Source organism: Centropristis striata, chromosome 17, assembly GCF_030273125.1.
Source record: "Centropristis striata isolate RG_2023a ecotype Rhode Island chromosome 17, C.striata_1.0, whole genome shotgun sequence".
Classification (NCBI taxonomy): domain Eukaryota; kingdom Metazoa; phylum Chordata; class Actinopteri; order Perciformes; family Serranidae; genus Centropristis; species Centropristis striata.
In genome coordinates, this window is record NC_081533.1 from 8,955,592 (window position 1) to 8,979,510 (window position 23,919).

General features: G+C 43.0%; 1 protein-coding gene across 1 annotated transcript; it reads left to right on the plus strand.

The window, feature by feature from the left end:
• The first annotated feature begins 556 nt into the window (after positions 1-556).
• Positions 557-8,370, plus strand: LOC131989811 (uncharacterized). Its single transcript, XM_059355145.1, has 13 exons — positions 557-764; positions 5,164-5,588; positions 5,777-5,863; positions 5,960-6,022; positions 6,167-6,197; positions 6,360-6,463; positions 6,575-6,847; positions 6,986-7,079; positions 7,249-7,316; positions 7,449-7,667; positions 7,797-7,826; positions 7,923-8,057; positions 8,191-8,370. The coding sequence occupies exons 2-13, from the start codon at positions 5,529-5,531 to the stop codon at positions 8,290-8,292; spliced, it is 1,266 nt and encodes a 421-aa protein (XP_059211128.1). The 5' UTR covers positions 557-764; positions 5,164-5,528; the 3' UTR covers positions 8,293-8,370.
• Positions 8,371-23,919: the final 15,549 nt, after the last annotated feature.

Below are 23,919 nucleotides of genomic sequence, written 5' to 3' on the forward strand. Positions count from 1 at the left end.
GACCAGTTCTAAATAACAATACTTAGTAAATTCCCGCCCTTTTTGACTAGCCACGCCCCCTTTCTTAACTAATGAATCATTTGTCCTAGAAACTTGTATGAGGTGTCAGATTACTCAGCATGGCGTCCCTGTCTAACTGTTGATTGCTCCCCCCCCCCCCCCCCCCCCCCCCCCCGATTTTGATTAGCCAAAGCATTACATTATGTATTTATTTACCCATTCATATGAACATATGATTGTATAATTATTTAAGCATTTAATCATGAATATTATCAATGAATCAATGGAATGTGTATGTATTAAAATAACCCTTTTACAAGTTATTTTATATTTTATCAGTTTTATTTTTAACTTTTAGTGCTCATTCAATGATTTTATTGCATTGCACCTTTTAACTCAAAAAGATGCTTTAAAAATTTAATTCACTTTCTCACACACAGACGCACGCGCACGCGCACACACACACACACAGTCAGAAACAGCCCCACGTGTGTTTGAGTGACAGGCAGACAGGCAGATTGATCACGCAATTCTATTGGACCAGACATCACTTGACTTGGCACTATAAAATTCTTTCGCGGGCTTTCCTCCTTCCCGTGTTTCAGACACACCCACACTGAGCGGACGCACAGTGAGTGAGAGAAATACGGACTTTTGCTTGGCTTTGCTTGGCTTTAACCTGCTTTTGGACAACCATTTGGATTACTTTTGGATTACCTGTTGGACTACCTGCTTGGCGGATCAACGTGGACTTGTTTTCAAAGGTAAGATATATTAAATTTCATACTTTTATGCTCTCTGCGATGTGTTTCATCAAGAAAAAATGTAAACAGTATGTCTTGTGTGCAGTGTCTCAACCTAGCAACATAAGCTACCTAGCCTAACACTCGGTAATAATGCTGACCTATAAATTATATTTTAATGAATTAAGAAAGATAATTTTAATAACAGCATTGTGTTTGTACACTGGTGGGCGGGGAATAGCTGGTTAGCAGGCCCAGACCTCAAGTAGCAACATTAGCGAGCTAGGCAAACAATAAGGCCCTTGTGCAGTGTCTCGACCAGGCAAAATTTAGCTACCTAGGCAAACATTCGGTAATAATGCTGAACATTAAATTATATTTTGATTAATTAAGAAAGATAATTTTAATCAGAGCATCGTGTTTGTGTACTCTGGTGTGTGGGGGTGTAACATCATAGCTGTATTAGATGTAGGCTAAAGTCTGGCTGTGCTAAAAATAGCTTTGGAGCTGTGCTAGTAATTTAGCCTGCCTCCATCACAACAAATTAATTAATTAAACTACATTTATTAAATGTACCATTATTAGTAAAGGAGGCAGAGAAATAGCTAAACATGACATGTTGAGCATGAGAGGAGACAGAAGCTAGGTTGAGACGCCTCAACCCCATTGTCAAGTTTCGCGCCACAGGTAGTGATGTCATCTGTCGCTGGGCAGAAACTGACACACTTGTCTGTGAGTGGCTAAATACATGCAGTACATAGAGACAGACAGAGAAAACTGTTTGAATGTACGACCATTGTGTGCATATATGATTATAGATGCATATGCATCACATGCACAAAAGCATTTTTATATAAATATACATTATACAATTATTTATTTAATCATTTATTGAACATTTAATTTATAATTATTTTATTATTATTTAATCATAAATAAGATTTGTGATTTGTTGGTACAAAAAATAACTTGAATTACATGTATGCTATTGTGTGTTACTGGATATATATCCTCTATGATTGTTAAAGCTGATGTTGGTGTAATGCACTGTGTATATGCCACTATTGATCAGCTATTATCAGATGTGTGAATATGGTTTTCAGTTAACTGAAAAAGCTGTTTATTGTGACATCATCGCCCGCTGTGGCTACTGTGTGTGTGGGAGTGTGTGTCTGTTTGTCTGTCATTTGTGTTTCTGTGTGTCTGTCTGATAGTGAGTGTGTGTAAGAGTCTGCCTGTCTGTCATGTTTGTGTTTCTGTGTGTGTGTGTGTCTGTGTGTGTCTGTGTCTGTCTATGTTTGTCATGTGACCTCATGGCCCGCCGTGGCTGTCTGCATGTTTGCTTATGTTAGTGTGTTGCAGTGTGTATTGATCACTTATAGCTCACTATTATCAGATATGTGAATATGGTTTTCAGTTGACTGATTAAGCTGTTTATTGTGACATCATCGCCCGCCGTGGCTACTGTTCTGTGTGTGTGATTCTGTGTTTCTGTCTGTATGTGGCCCATTTCAGAATTGCGGGTACATTTGAAGTTTAGAAAAATTAAGAATTTTATTTAATTTTTTTCCATAAAACCTTTTTAATTCCCATAGAGAATACTTTAAATTTAACACTTCCATCATTTGCCAAGCTTAAACATGTAAGATTTAAAATATTTAATCTGAAAATCATCATAGTAACAGTAAAATCAGTCAGCTCTGTTGCAGACAAATTAGGGTAAATATGTATAGTACTCAAATGTGATACATTTTAAAACCATGTCTTTCCTAAGAGAACTTTTCTCTTTACATCAGCTAATTCAACTTTAAATTTTCTAAGATAAAGATTCTTTTTTCAGGAGTAAAAACATTGACACATTTAATTGGAAAGTTGCCAAGACAGTTTGGATTTTCTCTAAATATTGCTCCAAAAATGAATGAAATGCTTTGAAATTTCATGTATAGTGAGAATGTTAATTATGACACAGCTTCTGGTTAGTTTGTCAACAATAAAACATATTTAATTAGATTTTTTTTAAATAAAACTGTGTGAAACAGAGTCGACATGAATAACAGAGTTGACAAACTATGCAGTAACTCTGTTATCATTGAAATTTTGAAACATGTAACAGAGTTGATGATAACAGAGTTGACATTTTCCACCATTTTGTGCTTTAACTCCACATGCTAGCTTAAAACCAGATACCACATGTCATGAATAAAACCATAATTTAATGAATTTTCATCATATAATTGTTTTTGAAAAAATGACTGACAGATTCACTAGAATATCATAGTAACAGAATTGACATTTAATTAATCTACTGTTGGTGTATTCTCAACATTTTGTACAAGTTAATGAGAGAGAAAGTTTAACATTCATTAATTCCCTCCAAATCCTCTCTGCAAGAGGAAGTGACATTACTGGGTGCAGCTGTCATGTTTTTTATTTGACTGCTGTAGAGTTTTTTATATGGTTTTATAACAGCGAAAACAGAGTTGACCGGATCATAGGGACAGATAAAAAATATATATTTTTAATGTTGAAATCCCATGTATTACAGAAAATAAATACTCTGTGCAACTCTAAGTATAAGTATTTATAGAATTAGCACAAAAAAAACTGCTAATCTTAATGAATTATTTTATGTTAATTCAACATGAACATGTGAATCACAAGCTGAAGACAGCCAATAATTGGTGGGTAGGAATCATTTAATGTATATATTACATATAAATTGTGCCTAAAATACACACCAATCATTATTATTGGGGAACATTCAATTTAATTAGCAATATTATTTAAAACAGATCCAGTTAATACTTTTTTATAATATTTGATTGGGGAAATAATCAAAGGTTTTTCTGGGAGACGCAAAACGTACCCGCAATTCTGAAATCACCCACGTGTTTCTGTCTGTCTCTCTTTCTGTCTGTATGTGCAGGGATGCAAACAAGTCACTTTTTGGCGATTCTCGCTTTTTTCACGGGAGTTTGGGTGACTTGTGCAAATTGTGTAGATCCGATGAGTTTTATTTTTTTGGGGGGGGGGGGCATTTATGAGCAATGGGAGTTTGTTTTTGAAACTTTTGGGGACTGAAAACATGAATTAATCTTTATTTTCACCTCTCAAAACTTCTTATATCCGGTCAGTTTATAATGTTGAAGTGACATGGATATCTGTGTATAATTAATAATGTCGCTGCAGTTTATGCCTTTAGATGTATGCTCTGTTTTGTGACTGCACACCCGCACGGCACAGGCTGGCAGGGGCGACATGTGGGGGGATGGGCTACCTGTCTCAACCTGTCTGTGCGCCGGTCTCTCTGCGGACAGGTCGGGCTGCAGCCCCCGCTGTGATTTGATCAGCACTGACTAGTTTGATAGTTTGATGTGAATTTCGTTTCAAGTGAGTAACGTTAATACTGAACTCCATTGAACCTTCTAATTTACACAACGATGATTGTGACGGATCTCCTGGTAACTGGTCATTTAACATTGTTTAACATTTTACATTGTTACTGAAATGAGTCCACTTTTATCTACAAAATATGTGCCAAATTACATTGAAGTGGCTAAATGAATGTTTTTTCAATATCATCCATGTTGTTTATCCTAAACTCCTCTATACAAGGGTTGTTGTAAATAGTGTATTTTTTATAAGGGAGTTCTGCAGGCAGCTGGACAGAGTTCAGTATCTCCAGAGCACCTCCAGCATTTCAGAGCAGATGATTCTGCTTATTGTTTAATGACTTTAAACATCATTTCATATACTTATTGTATATTAATCATAATCATAATATTAATATTAATAGATATCAGATTTATGTGGGTGGTTAATTGTATTTTATTACATATTTATTTAGCAAACAAGACAGTGAGTCTGATTTGGTGATCAAATCTTACAATAAAAGTGTGATTTTTGGCAATTAAGATACTTGAATTGGCGCCTCATGCATATTTAAAGTGCTTGCTGTGGCCAAAATTGTTAATAGAAACTCACAATTTTATATATATATATATATATATATATATATATATATATATATATATGCACACACACAATTTCTCCTAAATTTGCTCTGAAATGCACAGGATTTAATCATTTTAACTTAAAAATTGACAGAATTTTCCTCCAGGGGTGGGGGGGGGGGGGGAGGGGTGGTGGTTGGTTCAGAGGCTCTCTTTTTTCACCATACCTATTGCATCCCTGTATGTGTTTGGCTGTCTCTGTTTCTGTCTCTCTGTGTTTCTGTCTGCCTCCGTTTCTGTCATGTGTGTTTCTGTGCTTTTGTCTGTATGTTTGTCAGTGTGTTATGTGTGTGTGTTTCTGTGTGTGTCTGTCAAGAATGACATCACTCTTCCCAGTCTGTATTCTTTTCTCTTTTCTGTAATTTCATATAAACCACAGTCTAAAACTATTGTTTTCTTTTTTGCAGCTTCCCACGCAGAGGCTTCTGAGAGCAAGACCCCACACACACCACACTTCATTCATTCTTGATCTTAAATTGAGAATCACATACTGAGAATCACATAGAACACAAACACAGCACACAACATAAAATACATAGACCTATACTGACCATAAATTCATTCTCAAACACACACACAGACACACACACACACACACACACACACACACACACACACACACACACACTCTTTGCATTGTTTATTGTTCCAGTGATTGTTGATATTGTGTTTGTTCAAATTTCACACTTTTACACTGCATTGTGTACGTCTGTGAGATAACCGTGTTTTGGAGTATTTCTTCTTGAGTGTTTACAGGTTGGTGTAGGACGAGATGCCGCAGAAGGGGAAGCGTTGCAGGGCCCAGAAGCAGCGATGGAGCAAGCCGGACCAGGTAGACACTGCAGCTCAGCCCATCCACTGTCACCCAACAAGCAAACTACATAATAGATAGCTTTAGGGCTATATGTTACAACAGACTGCAAACCATTAAAGTAGACGTGAGGAAAATTAGTGCTTCTTCTGTCAAGTGACTGCAATGTGTCACTTATTGACTGCATTTGATTGGTTTTGTGTTTTGAGGTGACCCAGCTGGAGACGCCGCCGCCAGCCCAGCCTTTCTGGACCCAGAAGGATGGACCCAGCCCCTCCCAGTCTCCTGCCCAGAAGGTATAATGCTCACTCCATGCTTATTATCAATTAGTATTGAAATACACTGTGTAATTCAAAGTGTTCAGTTTTAGTAACTTGATTTCTGTGTGTCAGATGGCCAAGCTCCACATCCCTCTGCCGACCTCACCCTCCTGCTCCCCTTACCAGCCTGGACAGGTATTTTTTATTTCTTTTACAACTAACACACACACACACACACACACAGGGTATTTGCAGTACAGTGCTCCACAACTACACAAGTTCTCAGTGTACCACAAGTGTGAGTAGTGATGTAATACTTAATCTCTGTCCCACCACCAGGTGCGTCTGCCCCCCTCTGACTTCCGCCCAGGTATGTAGCCCACTGTTTGTTTTTCATTACATGTAAATTGTATATTCTTGTTGTTTAATTGTAAACAGGTTATCCCTGAGCTTTTTACAGGTTTTATAATGTAAAGGTGTTGACTTTGTTTTAAGCAGCTTTGACAGTTTTTGTGTCTGTGCTTGCTCCTAGGCCGCGGTACGGGTCGTCGCCATCGCATGCTGCTGTGGGAGAAGTCCACATTTACTGGCCGATTCCGGAAGTTGGTCGTCCCAGCAGAGTCACCCGACAAGAAGGTATAATACTCTTAGATTCCATCGAGTAAAATCTGATTGTTGTAGTAATGGGGGATCTTTGCAAGTTGATTTAAAAAAAAATAAAAAAATAAAAAATGTCTTCTTATGCAGTTCGTCCTGCTTGTTGGTGACTCCCACCTTCGGGCCATCGCCGACGGGTTTGTGGGGATGCCAGACCAACTGCTGTCCTTTGGCGTCCTGTCCGTCCCTGGGGCGTCGGCAGTTGAGTTGCGTACTGAGGTACTGAATGCTGTGCTGCCTCGCTCACCCGGGGCAGTCTGCATTTTAGCACCCAGTAACGACTTGACTGCCAGCAGGACCGTCACTGAGGCAGGGGTCGCGTTTGGTAAGCTCCTGCTGTCTGCCTGTGCTACCTGGCCCAACGTAAGTATTTTTATATTGTTATTATCTTGATAATATGTTTGAATATATACTTGGTTTTATGAGTGTAACTTTAATTTCTTTGACATTTTGAAAGAGACAATGTAATTTCTGAGAAATAACATGTTTCTCTCTCTATAGGTCTGTGTTCTGGACTTCCCTCCCCGTCTGACCGTGGAGCTGGCCCTGCAGGACCTTCTGCGCCAGGAGTACCACCGTGTGGCTGCACGTATGGGTATGTAAACAAAAAAAAAGGGACAGTAACATGTATAACAGTGTTTGTTGATATAAAAGTGGCCGTGCCAAATTTCACTCCTAATTGATTTGGCTCAAAATATGTATGTATCAATGAGTCAATAATTCAATAAGTCATGATGGTTTTTTTTTTTTAAATTTTACTTTAGGTGTCAGGTACGTCTCTGCCACCGACCGCTTTCCGCTGACACAACTTGACCTGTGGTGTCCTGACGGTGTAAGTACAATATGTTACACTCTAAGACGTGAAAAAATGTGATTTGCATATTTTTGGTAGATGATAGGAAAAGTTCAGGTACAGGTTTACTGTGAAATTGTCTGCTAAATCACTTTTGATCATGTTTGTCAGGTCCACCTCAGTGACGACGGGATGGTGAGGCTTGCGGAGTTGCTGCGGCGGGCCCCTTACCAGCAGCTGCTGGAGTCCGCAGTCCCGAGGGCCCAGACGCCTCCCAGGACGCCGCCTCCTGCCAGACGTGTCTCACCAAAAGTGGTTGTGAAGGGCGTGGTCACCGCGCCACGTCCATCCAGCCCTTTTGAGTGGACATGTGTTGGGCAGACCAAGAAGGTAATAGATTGCACCCTGTACCTGTATGGTTGAAACATTGTCAAAAGGGATGTTCTGTAAACATTTTGCATTTGTTTCTGTTAAATAGTATCAATTAAAAAAACAAAACTCTGGCATTTCTCATTACAGATGGACCAGCCAGCGGAGCCTGCACAGCATGTTCGTCCTGTTTATAATTTGCTTCATGTTAAACAATTAACAGATGATTATTGAGGTCTATGATTTGATGGTCAACGACTCTTTCTGTCTTCACAGGTGGACGTGGGGGTGCATCCGATCCCGCTAAATCCTGTGTGGTTTAGTCCGGCGATCTTGGATGTGATGGAGAAGGCCGTTCCAGCCCACCTTCCCAGTGCTGTGGAGTGCGCAGCTCGTCCGGACGGCAGGAAGGTAATGTTGATGAAAATTTCATCTTTTCATTGAGGCATCTTTAAAAAGTGTCTCCCTCTTCCTGTTTATATTGTCTTTGAGCTAAGCCACAAATATGGTGTGAAAAAAGTCTGTATGATTTTTGTTCCACCAGAAGTCGACCGTGGAGCGCCAGGAGAGACGTGATGCCTCCAAGAGGACACCGCAGAAGCAGCAGGTTTGTCATATTATGTCTGATTATTTGAGTAATACTTGACTTATTTGGATTTGTTTGTTGTGTATTTAGAGTAGACACACTAGTAGACAAAAACATTTTTACATGTATGTCATATTTAGTGAATAATTGTTACACAGTATTAAAATACATGTTATAATTTTGTTAATGCAGTTCACACAGTTATTTATTTCTTATTGTAGGTGGAGGCACCGCCCGTGGAGGAGTCCTGCAAGCCAGCCCCTCGCAGTCCTAGGAGAGCGGTGGTGACTGAGGAGCCTGGTGCGTCTGGCCCTGCCCAGCCACAGGAGTCCACTTTCCAGGAACGTCCCAGCCAGGTAATTTGCATCATTTAACTGCTGCACCTCTGTCTGCACTCACTCTCTCTCACACAAACTTTCTGACCCAGGGTTGTGAACCACTGGACTCAGTAGTTTTATTTTTAATACTTAAGTATATTTTGCTGCTAATACTTATGTGCCTTTTTATTTATTCAGTATTTGCCATGCAGGACTTTTACTTGTAATGGAGCATTTTTACATCGTTGTCTTGGTACTTGGATGTTAATACTTTCTCCACACACTGCTATATGTTGGAGGCTTGTAAGGTATGTTAAAGAATATAAGATTAATGATGATGAATGAAACGAATTGATTAATGATGAGATTGATAATGATTGAACTGTCACTTATAAAGAAAAATGATACATCATGATAAAAATGACAACATTCCTTAAAATAATTTCAGGATCCTGCCGTCGGTCCGAGCCATCGCACTCAATCGGTGAGGGCGTCGCATTCCCAGAAGGATAAGAGGTATGGAACCTTTTCTCGCAATCACCAATGTACTTGCATGGCTCTCACCTTTCTTGCCTACCACCATGAGGGGGTTGATTTTGACAGGGTCTCACTTGATAGAGTACTTCAACAGGGGAATGCACTCTATGAAGGTATCAAACAGCAGCTTCTGTTGGACAAAAGGTTCCAAAGCAACCACTTGACCATAGAGGAGATGCCAAAACAGGTTTTTACTGCTTCAAACACCTACGATGTTCTCTTGGACATGTCGGACTTGAGAGTTGGTTTCTTGAATGTCGTCGATGGAAGTCCTCGAAGCAGAAGAGGAATGTGCCTTGCTGAACAACTGGAGAGCCTCTCTCAAGGTGTCAGCTGTGCTTTTCTCATTGTCACTCCTGAGTGCATTGCAGTGTTTCGTGACAGGTTCGGACACTATGGGTTGTTTGATTCCCACTCAAGGTCTGCAAGAGGTTTGCCTCACCATGATGGAAAGGCGATCATGCTGACTTTCTCTAATTTGAGTGACATGGTCGATCATTTGCTTGTGCTTTTTAAAGACCGTGGTTCTTATGGCAGCTATGAGTTCATGCCAGTTTCCTTTGTAAGTGACCACAGTGTCAGTGAGATGCCTGGGCAGTCAGAGGATGTGACCATCAGGCAACCTACAACAGCAGTACCAGAAGTGAAAATCTTTGAGGAAGCCTATAACAGACAGCCAAAAAATCTGGACTTGAATCAGCGAGTCAACACAACAAAGTGCACAACAAAAACGGAGACGGATTTTTCCAGACTGACCAAAGAGAGGCGAAGAAAGGCTATGCGTAGAGAAACTGGGGGCAAAAAGCAAAATGTACCACTAGGAGACAACGACACAAGCAGCACTAAAAGAGTGCAACATGAAAAGGAGAAATATGCCAGCAGTTTGAAATTTCGGCTGACAAAAGTGCAGGCAATGAAGAATAAGTATGCGAAAGAACGTCATCACCGCAAACTAAAGAAGCAGTACATCAAAAGAAGATACAACATGGATCCTGATTTTCAGAGAAAACAAAAACAGTACCTGAAGGAGAGGTGCAGCAGCAATCCTGATTTAAAAAGCAAACGGAAAATTCAAATGCAAAAGTACTTGAGGGACAGGTACCGTGCTGATCTGGATTTCAAATGCAAACAAAAGGACTACATCAAGGACAGGTACCGTGCTGATCTGGATTTCAAATGCAAACAAAAGGACTACATCAAGGACAGGTACCGTGCTGATCTGGATTTCAAATGCAAACAAAAGGACTACGTCAAGGACAGGTACAGCACTGATCTGGATTTTCAGAGTCAACAGAAAAAGTATGTGAGAGAAAAATATCGCAACAACCCAGACTTCAGACTGCATCACCTACAACACTGCAGTCGCAACAGAAGGGACAGACTGGCTAAAAATGCAGCACTTCGTATTCGCTACAAGTTGCAGTGTGCACTCAGGATCAAGAGGAAATACATGGACATCGTAAACCACCGCCTGGAAACTCCACACCCTGTGGTCAACCCTGTGATGGAAGAAGCCATATCTTCATTCCGGGAAAGGATTCAACATGGGCCCACACATGTCTGCACAGTGTGTCACAGAGCTCTGTTCCCCAATCAGGTAAGGCATTGCAACAGAGCCAAATATGTCAAAAGCATTTGCGTGGTGGCTGCTTGCTTGACAGGTAAGTATGTCCACATATGCGACACTGAATGCTCAGCCCCATGCACCGTTCCACAAGACAGGATGCGTGAATGGATCTGCCACACCTGTCACAGCCACTTGTCTAGAGGAAGAATGCCGTCCATGGCAGCTGCGAACAACCTGGAGCTTGCACCCATTCCCCCGGAGCTCGAAGACCTGAATGTGCTGGAAAGACAATTGATTGCAAAGATTTTACCGTTTGCGAAGATAGTTGCCTTGCCCAAAGGACGTCAAAGAGCAGTACACGGAGCAGTTGTGTGTGTACCATCAGAGCTGGAAGCCACAGTCAATGCTCTTCCGAGGCCGAGCACCGAAGCCCAGCTGTTACAAGTAAAGTTGAAGCGCAACATCAAATACAAGGGCTATCAGCACTTCTTCACGGTCAACATGAAGAATGTGCTAGCAGGGCTAAGGATACTGAAAGAGACTCACTCAGAATACACCAACATTGAGATAGATGACTGCGCTGAATTTGAAAGTCTCGAAGACCTGCCAGTTGACGAAGAGGAACCACAGGAAGCCCCAGATGCTGCACAGTCCGAGGAGCCCAGACATCCGGAAGAAGACATGGAACCCGTTGCAGGCACATCTCGTGAAAAGCAGCCCAAGGATGTGGACAAGGACAAGGAAAAGGAGGACCTCAGGCCTGGTCTGGCCTTGGACACGTGCATGCAGCCTCCTGACATAGCACAGGAGGTTCTGTCATATGGGGATGGCATATTTAGCATTGCTCCTGCCCAAGGAAACAAACCCGTCGGTTTCTTTGCCATTCCGAAGCTTGAAGCCATGGCCTTTCCTGTTCAGTTCCCAACTGGAGAGAACACCTTGGATGAGCGCAGAAGAATCCTTCTTTCCCCAAGCGCTTACTTCAACATAAGGCTTCTCTGTGTGGATACCCGGTTTGCGAGGGACCAGAGTTATCTGTTTTTTTCACAATTTGTAACGGAAACCCACATGGCTAGGAACAGCATGTCCATTCAAACGCGCAAGGGGAAAAAATTCACCAAAGATGGGAGAAAAATTTCTAACAAGATGCTTCAGGACAAAGAGGAGCTGGAACAACTAATCCAAACGAAGGAGGCGACCCGTTTCATGCAACCCCTCAGAGGCACTCCAGCGTACTGGGAGAAAACGCTACGCGATCTTCACGCCATGGTCAGACAGTTGGGCAAGCCGACGTTTTTCATCACCTTTTCCGCCGCGGAAATGAGATGGCCTGAAGTCATTAACATAATCAAAGCTCAACAAGGAGAGGAAGGGGACTTCTCAGAGCTGGACTGGAATGAGAAATGCGAGATTCTCCACAGCAATCCTGTAACTGTGATGCGCCTGTTTGAGAAGCGAGTGGACGCGCTCATGACAGATCTGCTCCTGTCACCTGCACAACCCATCGGTCCAGTGGAAGATTACTTTTATCGGGTGGAGTTTCAAGCCAGAGGAAGTCCACATATTCATATGCTAGTTTGGATAAAAGATGCCCCCGAGATAGAGGATCCAGAGTGCTGCCCAGAAGTCGTCAACTTCATCGACCGTTACATATGCTGCCAGATGCCTGATGAGGAATCGGACCCAGAGCTCCACAAAATAGTGTCTGAGGTTCAAGTTCACAGCCGCAACCACTCCAAAACATGCAGGAAAGGTAATGTATCATGCCGATTTGGTTTTCCAAAACTGCCCATGGAAAAAACGATAATCGCCTGTGCACCCTGGGAGGCTGATGATGATGATGATGATGATGATGAGAAGAAAAATGATGCCCAGAAAAAAGACCAAGACTGTGGAAAAAACAATGTTGACGGACAGAAAAAATGTGGGGAAAAATCCAAGGATTCCAGGAAGAGTCAGAAGAAGTCACAGAAGAAATTCATAGCAAAGCAGCAACGGATCGCCAAGGAAAAGCTGAAACCGGTGAGAGACCTTCTCATGGACCCAAATGCCTCTTTTAAGGACTTGACGGAATTGTTGGAGAAATGTAACATGCTCCATGAAGAATACAAATACAACGTTGGATGCCTCACCACTGGAATGGTGGTCGTCAATAAGCGTGACCCCAAGGACTGCTGGGTGAATGGATACAACCCCGATCTACTGCGAGCGTGGAACGCCAACATGGACATCCAGTACGTAATTGACGATTTCAGTTGCATCATGTACATGATGTCATATGTCTCCAAGCCGGAGCATGAGATGACAGAGTTCCTTAACTCTGTCGTTCAGGAAGTACGGAAATCGGACGTCAACAAACAGGATGAGATGAACCAGATTATGCAGGCGTACGCAAAACATCGAGAGGTCAGCGCTCAGGAGTCTGTGGCAAGGGTATGCAGCCTACCACTGAAAAAGTGCTCGCGTTCGGTTATTTTCATACAGACTGATGAGGACGGTATGAGAATGAGTCACCCGATGAGCAGGCTGCAGAACATGGCTGCAGACGAAGAGGACGTATGGATGTCAGGATTGCCGGAGAAATACGCGCTGAGGCCTGATGCACGCGAGTTTGAGTACATGTGTCTGGCTGAATTTGCGTCGGAGTACAGGGTCCTCTACGGCCAGCAACGTGAATCAGCTAATGCCATTTCTCTCCAGAAGGACCACGGATTTATCCAGAAGAGGACATCGGGAAAACCTGCCATCATCCGATTTACTCGTTTTTCAGAGAAGAAACATCCCGAAAAGTTTTACAGACGGCTCCTAAAACTGTACTGCCCACACAGAGAAGATGCCGATCTGAAGACGGAACGCCACCCGACCTACGAAGCATATTATAAAAGTGGCTGTCTGGGGCAATTGCCAGTGAAAGGGTACGTCGACTTTAACAGGAAGCGCTATGAAGGAGAAGGGAAGAAAATCGACAAAGCCATCGAACGGCTTCAAAAGGAGGGACCCGTCATCAACGCGTGGAACAGTTTTGCACCGGAGGTTGAATTGGATCGTTTGGAGTGTGTCGCCCAGCGAGAAGCCATAAGCCGTGACGAGGAGGAACAAGAGCAGCTTCCAGATTTTCAACTCCAAGGTGGGAGCAGTGGAGCCATGCCAGGAATCCAGGCGCCGGAATTGAGCCCCGACTTCGTGAGGAACATGTTTCGAAGCCTCAACGAGACGCAATCGTCCGCCTTCTACGCCATCCGCGAATGGTGTTGGAAACGCGTCTGGGGTAAGTATCCTGAACCATTTTTTTACTTCATCTCTGGGGGAGCTGGTTGTGGCAAGTCCCATCTGATCAAGTGTGCGTATCAAGAGGCCACCAAGATTCTGCGCCAACTTCCCAGGTTCCGCAATGAAGGCGACATGTCTCAGCCTTCAGTGCTGTTGGCAGCGTTTACTGGCACCGCCGCTTTTAACATCTCTGGCAAAACACTGCACTCACTGTTGAAGCTGCCGAGAAGTCTGAAACCTCCGTATCAAGGACTCGGAAACACACTGGATGACGTGAGGGCAGCACTGTCCAATGCGGAGATCTTGATCATCGACGAAATATCCATGGTATCTAAGGAGCTCTTTTCTTATGTCCACTGGAGATTCCAGCAAATCAAAGGAAACAGGAGACCATTTGGAGGGATGTCTGTCCTTGCAGTTGGAGACTTCTATCAATTGCCGCCCCTTGGTAGAGCCAAACCACTATGCGTCTTGGAGGATGATGTGCTCAACCTCTGGCAAGACTTCAAGTTGGTCAACCTGACGGAGATAATGCGGCAGAAAGACGATCGCACTTTTGCAGAGCTCTTGAACAGGATTAGAACCAGGAATAAGAAGGATCCTCTCAGCGCAGATGATGAAGCTCTGCTCGCACAGGCCGTCGCGGAAGTTGGAGATTGTCCGGCCGACGCCCTTCATATCTTTGCCACCAACAAAGAGGTCGACGAGCACAACGTTGCAACTTTAACCGCCTTAAAGTTACAAGTTGTAAACATTCCAGCACAGGACTACACAAAAGATCTGCGAACCGGAGAAATGGAATTGGCGACTCATCTCATGAAAGGCAATAAAAGGGATTTACCTGACAACCTGCAAGCAGCACAAGGAGCACGAGTCATGGTGATCAGGAATCTCGATATTGAGGACGGGATGGTAAACGGCACTTTTGGAACAATCGGCAACATTGTCACCACCACCGAACACGGACAGACCGTGGTCAAGGTCATCGGACTCGAATTGGATAATCGCAAGGCAGGCCAGAAATTCCGCAAGAAGATTCAAGGGGCAGAGGATAACTTGGTGTACGTGGAAAGGTTCGAGGAAAGCATGAGCAGAAGAGGGGTGGTTCGACGGCAGTTTCCAATGAAGCTGGCCTTCGGCTGTACAGCTCATAAAGTGCAAGGAATGACTGTGGATTCTGCTGTGGTGTCCTTAAAGCGCATTTTTGAACCCGGAATGGCCTATGTCGCCCTGAGCAGGACAACCTCACTTCAAGGACTAAGGATCATAAACTATGAAGAACAGAAGATCTATGCCGACCCTAAAATCACCACAGCAATGGAGACTATGAATCACGCCTCGTTCGAGAGTGCAAGACCGCTGTTGCACTATGTGAAGACCGCAGACCACACCGGTCCAACTTTAACAATAGTCCATCACAATTGTCAGGGACTTCCGTCGCACATGGATGACATCAGGACCCACCATGAATTCAGACTTGCCGATGTCCTGTGCATCACTGAATCCCATCTGTCGGGATCATTTGTTTCTCCAGACTTCCAGCTGGAGGGATATGAGATGTTTGCGCGCAACAGAAATGTCTCATATTCAAACAGAGCAGATATGGCTATGAAAGATGGAGGTGGAGTTGCGGTGTATTACAGGAACAGTCTGCAAGCAGAGTCCAGGAGGTACTTTCAAAATGTGCCCGACCTTGAATTCGCCGTCGTCAAGGTTGAGGGCCCTGTCAGAGCATTGATAGCCACTGTGTACAGACCACCAAATATCCATCTTGACATGTTTCTTCCAAACATGCAAAGCCTCTTGGACTCTTTAGAGATGATGGGTTGCCAGCCTGTAGTGGTTTGTGGAGACTTTAATGAAGACTTGCTTTCCAAAGGGAAAAAAGCCATACAGGAGTTGTTTCTGTCCAGAGGCTATAGCCAGCTTGTTTCCGCTGCAACGACCGAAAAGCAGACACTGATTGATCATATTTACATATCGCAACCAGAATGTTGCCTTCAATCAGGTGTGCTGCAATCGTATCACAGTTATCATGATCCAGTGTACTGCGTTTTGACTTCACCTTAAGCGGTAGGTATGTTGTTGCATTCGGAAAAGGTGGCCAGCCCAGATGAAAAGGTAGGTATATGGTAAGTATTTTCATTGAAATGTCGTCCTTGGTATCTGGATGCCTATGGTGAATATGGCCTGGGGTCCAACTCATTGTGGTTTTGGTTGAGAAAAGTTTCCTCTTGTGGTCTTTATTGTGTAAAAGAGTCCTGGTAGGTATGTTGTTGCATTCTGAAAAGGTGACCAGCCCAGATGAAAAGGTAGGTATACGGTAGGTATATGGTAAGTATTTTCATTGAAATGTCGTCCTTGGTATCTGGATGCCTATGGTGAATATGGCCTGGGGTCCAACTAATGGTGGTTTTGCTTGAGAAAGGTTTCCTCTTGTGGTCTATATTGTGTAAAAGAGTCCTTGTAGGTATGTTGTTGCATTCAGAAAAGGTGACCAGCCCAGATGAAAAGGTAGGTATACGGTAGGTATATGGTAAGTATTTTCATTGAAATGTCGTCCTTGGTATCTGGATGCCTATGGTGAATATGGCCTGGGGTCCAACTCATGGTGGTTTTGGTTGAGAAAGATTTCCTCTTGTGGTCTTTATTGTGTAAAAGAGTCCTGGTAGGTATGTTGTTGCATTCGGAAAAGGTGACCAGCCTAGATGAAAAGGAAGGTATACGGTAGGTATATGGTAAGTATTTTCATTGAAATGTCGTCCTTGGTATCTGGATGCCTATGGTGAATATGGCCTGGGGTCCAACTAATGGTGGTTTTGCTTGAGAAAGGTTTCCTCTTGTGGTCTATATTGTGTAAAAGAGTCCTGGTAGGTATGTTGTTGCATTCGGAAAAGGTGACCAGCCCAGATGAAAAGGTAGGTATACAGTAGGTTTATGGTAAGTATTTTCATTGAAATGTCGTCCTTGGTATCTGGATGCCAATGGTGAATATGGCCTGGGGTCAAACTCATGGTGGTTTTGGTTGAGAAAGGTTTCCTCTTGTGTTCTTTTTTGTGTAAAAGAGTCCTTGTAGGTATGTTGTTGCATTCTGAAAAGGTGACCAGCCCGGATGAAAAGGTAGGTATACAGTAGGTATATGGTAAGTATTTTCATCTCCCGAGCACCCACTCTCTGTTATCTGTCTGTGTGTATATCCGTCATCTGTTTTTGTCTGTGTGTGTGTGAGAGCAAGTCTGTCTGTCTGAGTGTGTGTGTGTGTGTGTGTGTGAGAGCGAGTGCGTCTGTCTGGGTGTGTGTGAGTGATTGTGTCTGTGATTGTGTGTCTGTGTGAGAGTGTGAGTGACTGTTTCTGTCTGTCTGTGTGTCTGTGTGTGAGTGACTGTTTCTGTCTGTGATTGTGTGTCTGAGTGAGAGTGAGTCTGTCTGTCTGAGTGTGTGTGTGTGTGTGTGTGTGAGCGAGTGCGTCTGTCTGGGTGTGTGTGTGAGTGAGTGTGTCTGTGATTGTGTGTCTGTGTGAGAGTATGTGTGTCTGTCTCTGTGTGTGAGTGACTGTTTCTGTCTGTGATTGTGTGTCTGAGTGAGAGTGAGTCTGTCTGTCTGAGTGTGTGTGTGTGTGTGTGTGTGTGAGCGAGTGCGTCTGTCTGGGTGTGTGTGTGTGTGTGTGTGTGTGTGTGAGCGAGTGCGTCTGTCTGGGTGTGTGTGTGTGAGTGAGTGTGTCTGTGATTGTGTGTGTGTGTGCATGTGTGTGTGTCTGTCTGTGTGTGAGTGACTGTTTCTGTCTGTGATTGTGTGTCTGAGTGAGAGTGAGTCTGTGTCTGTCTGTCTGAGTGTGTGTGTGTATGTGCATGTCTGTGAGAGCAAGTGTGTGTGTGAGTGTCTGTCTGTGATTGTGTGTGTCTGTGAGACTAGTGTGTGTGTGTGTGTGTGTGTGTGAGAGCGAGTGCGTCTGTCTGGGTGTGTGTCTGTGATTGTGTGTCTGTGTGAGAGTATGTGTGTCTGTCTGTGTGTGAGTGACTGTTTCTGTCTGTGATTGTGTGTCTGAGTGAGAGTGAGTCTGTGTCTGTCTGTCTGAGTGTATGTGTGTGAGAGCAAGTGTGTGTGAGAGTGTCTGTCTGTGATTGTGTGTGTCTGTGAGACTAGTGTGTGTGTGTGTGTGTGTGTGTGTTTGTACACACTGTTGTGTGCTAACACAGGGTATGTGTGAAGCGTCTAGTGCAGTAGTGTAGTGCTTGGAGCTAGTGCATTGTTGCTGCATTGTGCTGCTCTCTGCTTACTGCTTCTGCCGCTGGCTAGCCTTCTGAATGGAGGGTGAAAAGAAGAAGCTGACTTTGTTAGCTTCCTCCTGCCAGTACAAAGCCTCTCCACTACCAAGACTCCTGCAGTGCCTCCCCGGGGCCACACACGGGAACTGGGTACCTCACGGTCCCAGGCTAAACTGCAGGGGATCTCGGAGCCGCAGTGGGCCCCAGAGACACAGCATCAGGTCCACCACTGTGTGGATAAACCCTTGTGCCTGTCATCCACTGCCCCAGCCATGTCATCACCCACTTTAGCTCCAAGCCTTCGAGATTTATCCACTTTCCTCCATACATTAACATCATACTCCCACAGCTTTTACTCGACATGTAGAGGACATGCATAGTCTCTCTTTCTTTCTTTCTCTCTCTCTCTCTCTCTCTCTCTCTCTCTCTCTCTCTCTCTCTCTCTCTCTCTCTCTCTCTCTCTCTCTCTCTCTCTCTCTCACACACAACTTGTATGTACCAATTCAAGGCCAGGGGCCCAGGTGGAGACTCATACTGACAAACACTAGACAAGATACAGTAGTTTCTTTCCACAGGGCAGAGACCGGAAGCTGAAGCACCAAGAGGCTAGGACTAGCCTGCGTGCCAACGTAATGGGCGGGCTGAGTCTAAACCATGGTGCTGCCCCAACAGTTTTTGCCCAATCAGAAAGTTGCACATTCATATTATAAAACTGTGTAAAAGTAAGTTAGGCATCCTTTTCTGGGAGGTGGTTACAGCTAACCTGTGATTTCTGAACAGAGAAGGTCGATGTACATCATTTACTCTTTCATTATTGTCTTAAATAAATAGTCAAAAGGATTTTACTCTCCTCTCATCTGTTCTGCAAAAAAACGAACTCTAACAGTGTGCATGAACTCTTCAAGAAAACAAACACACAATCCTCTATCAAGTATGTCATCACAATCATCCGGCAGTAGTCCCGTGGCACTCCAAAATTTCCCTGGAATTTTGTTTCTAGTTTTATTATTTTGTGTGCTTGCTTGCAAAAGCACACTAACTACTATTCACCGGGACTATTTTTATTATTATTATTTTTAATCTTCCGTTTCTTCCGTGTCATTTTTCGGTCGACTACTCCTCCCAGAGTTTTGGCCGCACATACACAAAAAAGGTATCAAACCGACCGGCTCGCCCATGACAAGTGTGCTATGACTTTTCTAAGGGTTTCGACATACGGTTTTCAAATTATTGGGCAAAAACACGTCAAAAAATCCCCCCAATGTAACCCTATGGAGAGTCTAGAGTGGGGAAGTCATCAAACAGAGTGTAGAGGGAGAGAAAGAATTGTCAAAAAATAAATTTGAAAACTGCGCTCCAGGCCGCAAATTTCACTCTACAGAAATAATTTATACATAGAAACGTAGGAAAATTTGTCCTCTCACTCACAATCCTCTGGTAAAGCTGTCAGAGTTATGGTTTGGGCGCAGGACGCACAGATGCTCAAACAAAATGCACCAACTGCCGCATCGGCTCCCTTATTAAAAATGAAGGAAGATTTCTCAAAAAAAAAATTTAACAGTTTTTTAAAATCGCTCTAACAAAGCTATTTTTTCATTTTTCTTAAAAAAAAACATATGGAGATGTTCAGGAAGAACTCAGGACGCTCAAAGTAAAGTCGGATCAATGATAGGTATTATGGTTTTGCCGAAAATGCTTTCTGTTCGAGGCCAGAATTTCAAGTTTGTCGACCTCTGTCTGCTCACTTTGATGGAACTGTCTCCATCGTCAGTTAATTTCAGTTGATTGCTCTGCTCTTATTGGTCGACTCCACCTGGCCACGTGGTTGCTTAGCTACCAAAGCCCCCCCTCCTCCAACACAGACATTCTAGCTGATAACTGTCAGTTTACTCTAAGTGAACAGACATGGCTTTCTTCATAAAACACGAGACCTTATAACTTGACCATACATTGTCCAATCTGCCTCAAACTTGTCATGCATGATGATGGTTCATCACTTTTCAGTTCTACATAACAATAATTCATAAATTCCCGCCCTTTTTATTAGCCACGCCCCCTTTTACTAACTAATGAACCGTTTGTCCTGGAAACTTGTATAAGATGTCAGATTACTCAGCATAGAGTCCCTGTTTAACTGGTGATTGATAACCCCGCCCCTTTTGATAAGCCACGTCCATTTTACTAACTAGTGAACCGTTTGTCCTAGAGACTTGTATGAGGTGTGAGTGCACTCAGCAGAAAGTCCCTGTTTAATCCCTGCCCCTTTTGATAAGCCACGAGAGTCACGGTCCAGAGGCAAGCACACAATCAAAATTTCTTTAGGAATTTTCTAGTTATTCTTCCGTTTCTTCCGTGTCATTTTTCGGTCGACTACTCCTCCCAGAGTTTTGGTCGCACATACACAAAAAAGGTATCAAATCGACCGGCTCGCCCATGACAAGTGTGCTATGACTTTTATAAGGGTTTCGACAAATGGTTTTCAAATTATTGGGCAAAAACACGTCAAAAAATCCCCCCAATGTAACCCTATGGAGAGTCTAGAGTGGAGAAGTCATCAAACAGAGTGTAGAGGGAGAGAAAGAATTGTCAAAAAATAAATTTGAAAACTGCGCTCCAGGCCGCAAATTTCACTCTACAGAAATAATTTATACATAGAAACGTAGGAAAATTTGTCCTCTCACTCACAATCCTCTGGTAAAGCTGTCAGAGTTATAGTTTGGGCGCAGGACGCACAGATGCTCAAACAAAATGCACCAACTGCCGCATCGGCTCCCATATTAAAAATGAAGGAAGATTTCTCAAAAAAAAAAAATTAACAGTTTTTTAAAATCGCTCTAACAAAGCTATTTTTTCATTTTTCTTAAAAAAAAACATATGTAGATGTTCAGGAAGAACTCAGGACGCTCAAAGTGAAGTCGGATCAGTGATAGGTATTATGGTTTTGCCGAAAATGCTTTCTGTTCGAGGCCAGAATTTCAAGTTTGTCGACCTCTGTCTGCTCACTTTGATGGAACTGTCTCCATCGTCAGTTAATTTCAGTTGATTGCTCTGCTCTGATTGGTCGACTCCACCTGGCCACGTGGTTGCTTAGCTACCAAAGCCTCCCCCCTCCCCCCTCCCTCCTCCAACACAGACATTCTAACTGATAACTGTCAGTTTACTCTAAGTAAACAGACATGGCTTTCTTCATAAAACACGAGACCTTATAACTTGACCATACATTGTCCAATCTGCCTCAAACTTGTCATGCATGATGATGGTTCATCACTTTTCAGTTCTACATAACAATAATTCATAAATTCCCGCCCTTTTTATTAGCCACGCCCCCTTTTACTAACTAATGAACCGTTTGTCCTAGAAACTTGTATAAGATGTCAGATTACTCAGCATAGAGTCCGTTTAACTGGTGATTGATAACCCCGCCCCTTTTGATAAGCCACGCCCATTTTACTAACTAGTGAACCGTTTGTCCTAGAGACTTGTATGAGGTGTGAGTGTACTCAGCAGAAAGTCCCTGTTTAATCCGTGCCCCTTTTGATAAGCCACGAGAGTCACAGTCCAGAGGCAAGCACACAATCAAAATTTCTTTAGGAATTTTCTAGTTTTGTGTGCTTGCAAAAGCACACTAACTACTCTTCACCGGGCTTATTTTTATTCTTCCGTTTCTTCCGTGGTGTTTTTTCGGTCGACTACTCCTCCCACAGTTTTGGCCGCACATACACAAAAAAGGTATCAAACCGACCGGCTCGCCCATGACAAGTGTGCTATGACTTTTATAAGGGTTCCGACAAACGGTTTTCAAATTATTGGGAAAAAACACGTCAAAAAATCCCCCCAATGTAACCCTATGGAGAGTCTAGAGTGGGGATGTAATCAAACAGAGTGTAGAGGGAGAGAACGAATTGTCAAAAAATAAATTTGAAAACTGCGCTCCAGGCCGCAAATTTCACTCTACAGAAATAATTTATACATAGAAACGTAGGAAAATTTGTCCTCTCACTCACAATCCTCTGGTAAAGCTGTCAGAGTTATAGTTTTGGCGCAGGACGCACAGATGCACAAACAAAACACATCAACTGCCTCATTGGCTCCCATATTAAAAATGCAGGAAGATTTCTCCCCAAAATTTTTTTTACAGTTTTTTAAAATCGCTCTAACAAAGCTATTTTTTCATCTTTCTTTAAAAAAATATATATGTAGACGTTCAGGAAGAACTCAGGACGCTCAAAGTGAAGTCGGATCAATGATAGCTATTATGGTTTTGCCAAAAATGCTTTCTGTTCGAGGCCAGAATTTTCAGTTTGTCGACCTCTGTCTGCTCACTGTGAAGGAACTGTCAGTTAATTTCAGTTGATTGCTCTGCTCTTATTGGTCGACTCCACCTGGCCACGTGGTTGCTTAGCTACCAAAGCCTCCCCCCTCCCCCCTCCCTCCTCCAACACAGACATTTTAACTGATAACTGTCAGTTTACTCTAAGTGAACAGACTTCATAAAACATGAGACCTTATAACTTGACCATACATTGTCCAATCTTCCTCAAACTTGCCAAGCATGATGATGGTTCATCACTGACCACTTACACATAATAATGTTTCATAAATTCCCGCCCTTTTTGATTAGCCACGCCCCCTTTCATAACTAATGAACCGTTTGTCCTAGAAACTTGTATAAAGTGTCAGATTACTCGGCATGAAGTCCCTGTTTAACTGGTGATTGATAACTCCGCCCCTTTTGATTAGCCACGCCCCCTTTCATAACTAATGAACCGTTTGTCCTAGAGACTTGTATGAGGTGTCTGTGAAATCAGGACAGAGTCCCTGTTTAACTGCTGATTCAAGCCACGCCCCCTTTGAGTGACCACGCCCCCTTTTACTAACTTGTGAACCGTTTGTCCTACAGACTTGTATGAGGTATCTGTGAACTCAGGACAGAGTCACTGTTTGACTGTTGATTTGAGCCACGAGAATGATGGTCCAGAGGCAAGCACACAATCAAAATTTCTTTAGAAATTTTCTAGTTATTCTTCCGTTTCTTCCGTGTCATTTTTCGGTCGACTACTCCTCCCAGAGTTTTGCTCGCACATACACAAAAAAGGTATCAAATCGACCGGCTCGCCCATGACAAGTGTGCTATGACTTTTATAAGGGTTCCGACAAACGGTTTTCAAATTATTGGGCAAAAACACGTCAAAAAATCCCCCCAATGTAACCCTATGGAGAGTCTAGAGTGGGGATTTCATCAAACAGAGTGTAGAGAGAGAGAACGAATTGTCAAAAAATAAATTTGAAAACTGCGCTCCAGGCCGCAAATTTCACTCTACAGAAATAATTTATACATAGAAACGTAGGAAAATTTGTCCTCTCACTCACAATCCTCTGGTAAAGCTGTCAGAGTTATAGTTTGGGCGCAGGACGCACAGATGCACAAACAAAACACATCAACTGCCTCATTGGCTCCCATATTAAAAATGCAGGAAGATTTCTCCCCAAAATTTTTTTTACAGTTTTTTAAAATCGCTCTAACAAAGCTATTTTTTCATCTTTCTTTAAAAAAAATATATGTAGACGTTCAGGAAGAACTCAGGACGCTCAAAGTGCAGTCGGATCAATGATAGGTATTATGGTTTTGTCAAAAATGCTTTCTGTCCGAGGCCAGAAATTTCAATTTTTCCACCTCTGGCCACTCTTCCGGAACATTCCGTTGATTGCTCTGCTCTGATTGGTCGACCCC

What these genes read in the sequence shown, in the direction of transcription:
- LOC131989811 (XM_059355145.1), top strand. Translation starts at nt 5,529, where the DNA reads ATGCCGCAGAAGGGGAAGCGTTGCAGGGCCCAGAAGCAGCGATGGAGC. An exon ending in CCGTGTGGCTGCACGTATGG is followed by an intron (nt 7,080 to 7,248) that starts GTATGTAAACAA and finishes ATTTTACTTTAG; the next exon opens with GTGTCAGGTACGTCTCTGCC. An exon ending in ACCTGTGGTGTCCTGACGGT is followed by an intron (nt 7,317 to 7,448) that starts GTAAGTACAATA and finishes CATGTTTGTCAG; the next exon opens with GTCCACCTCAGTGACGACGG.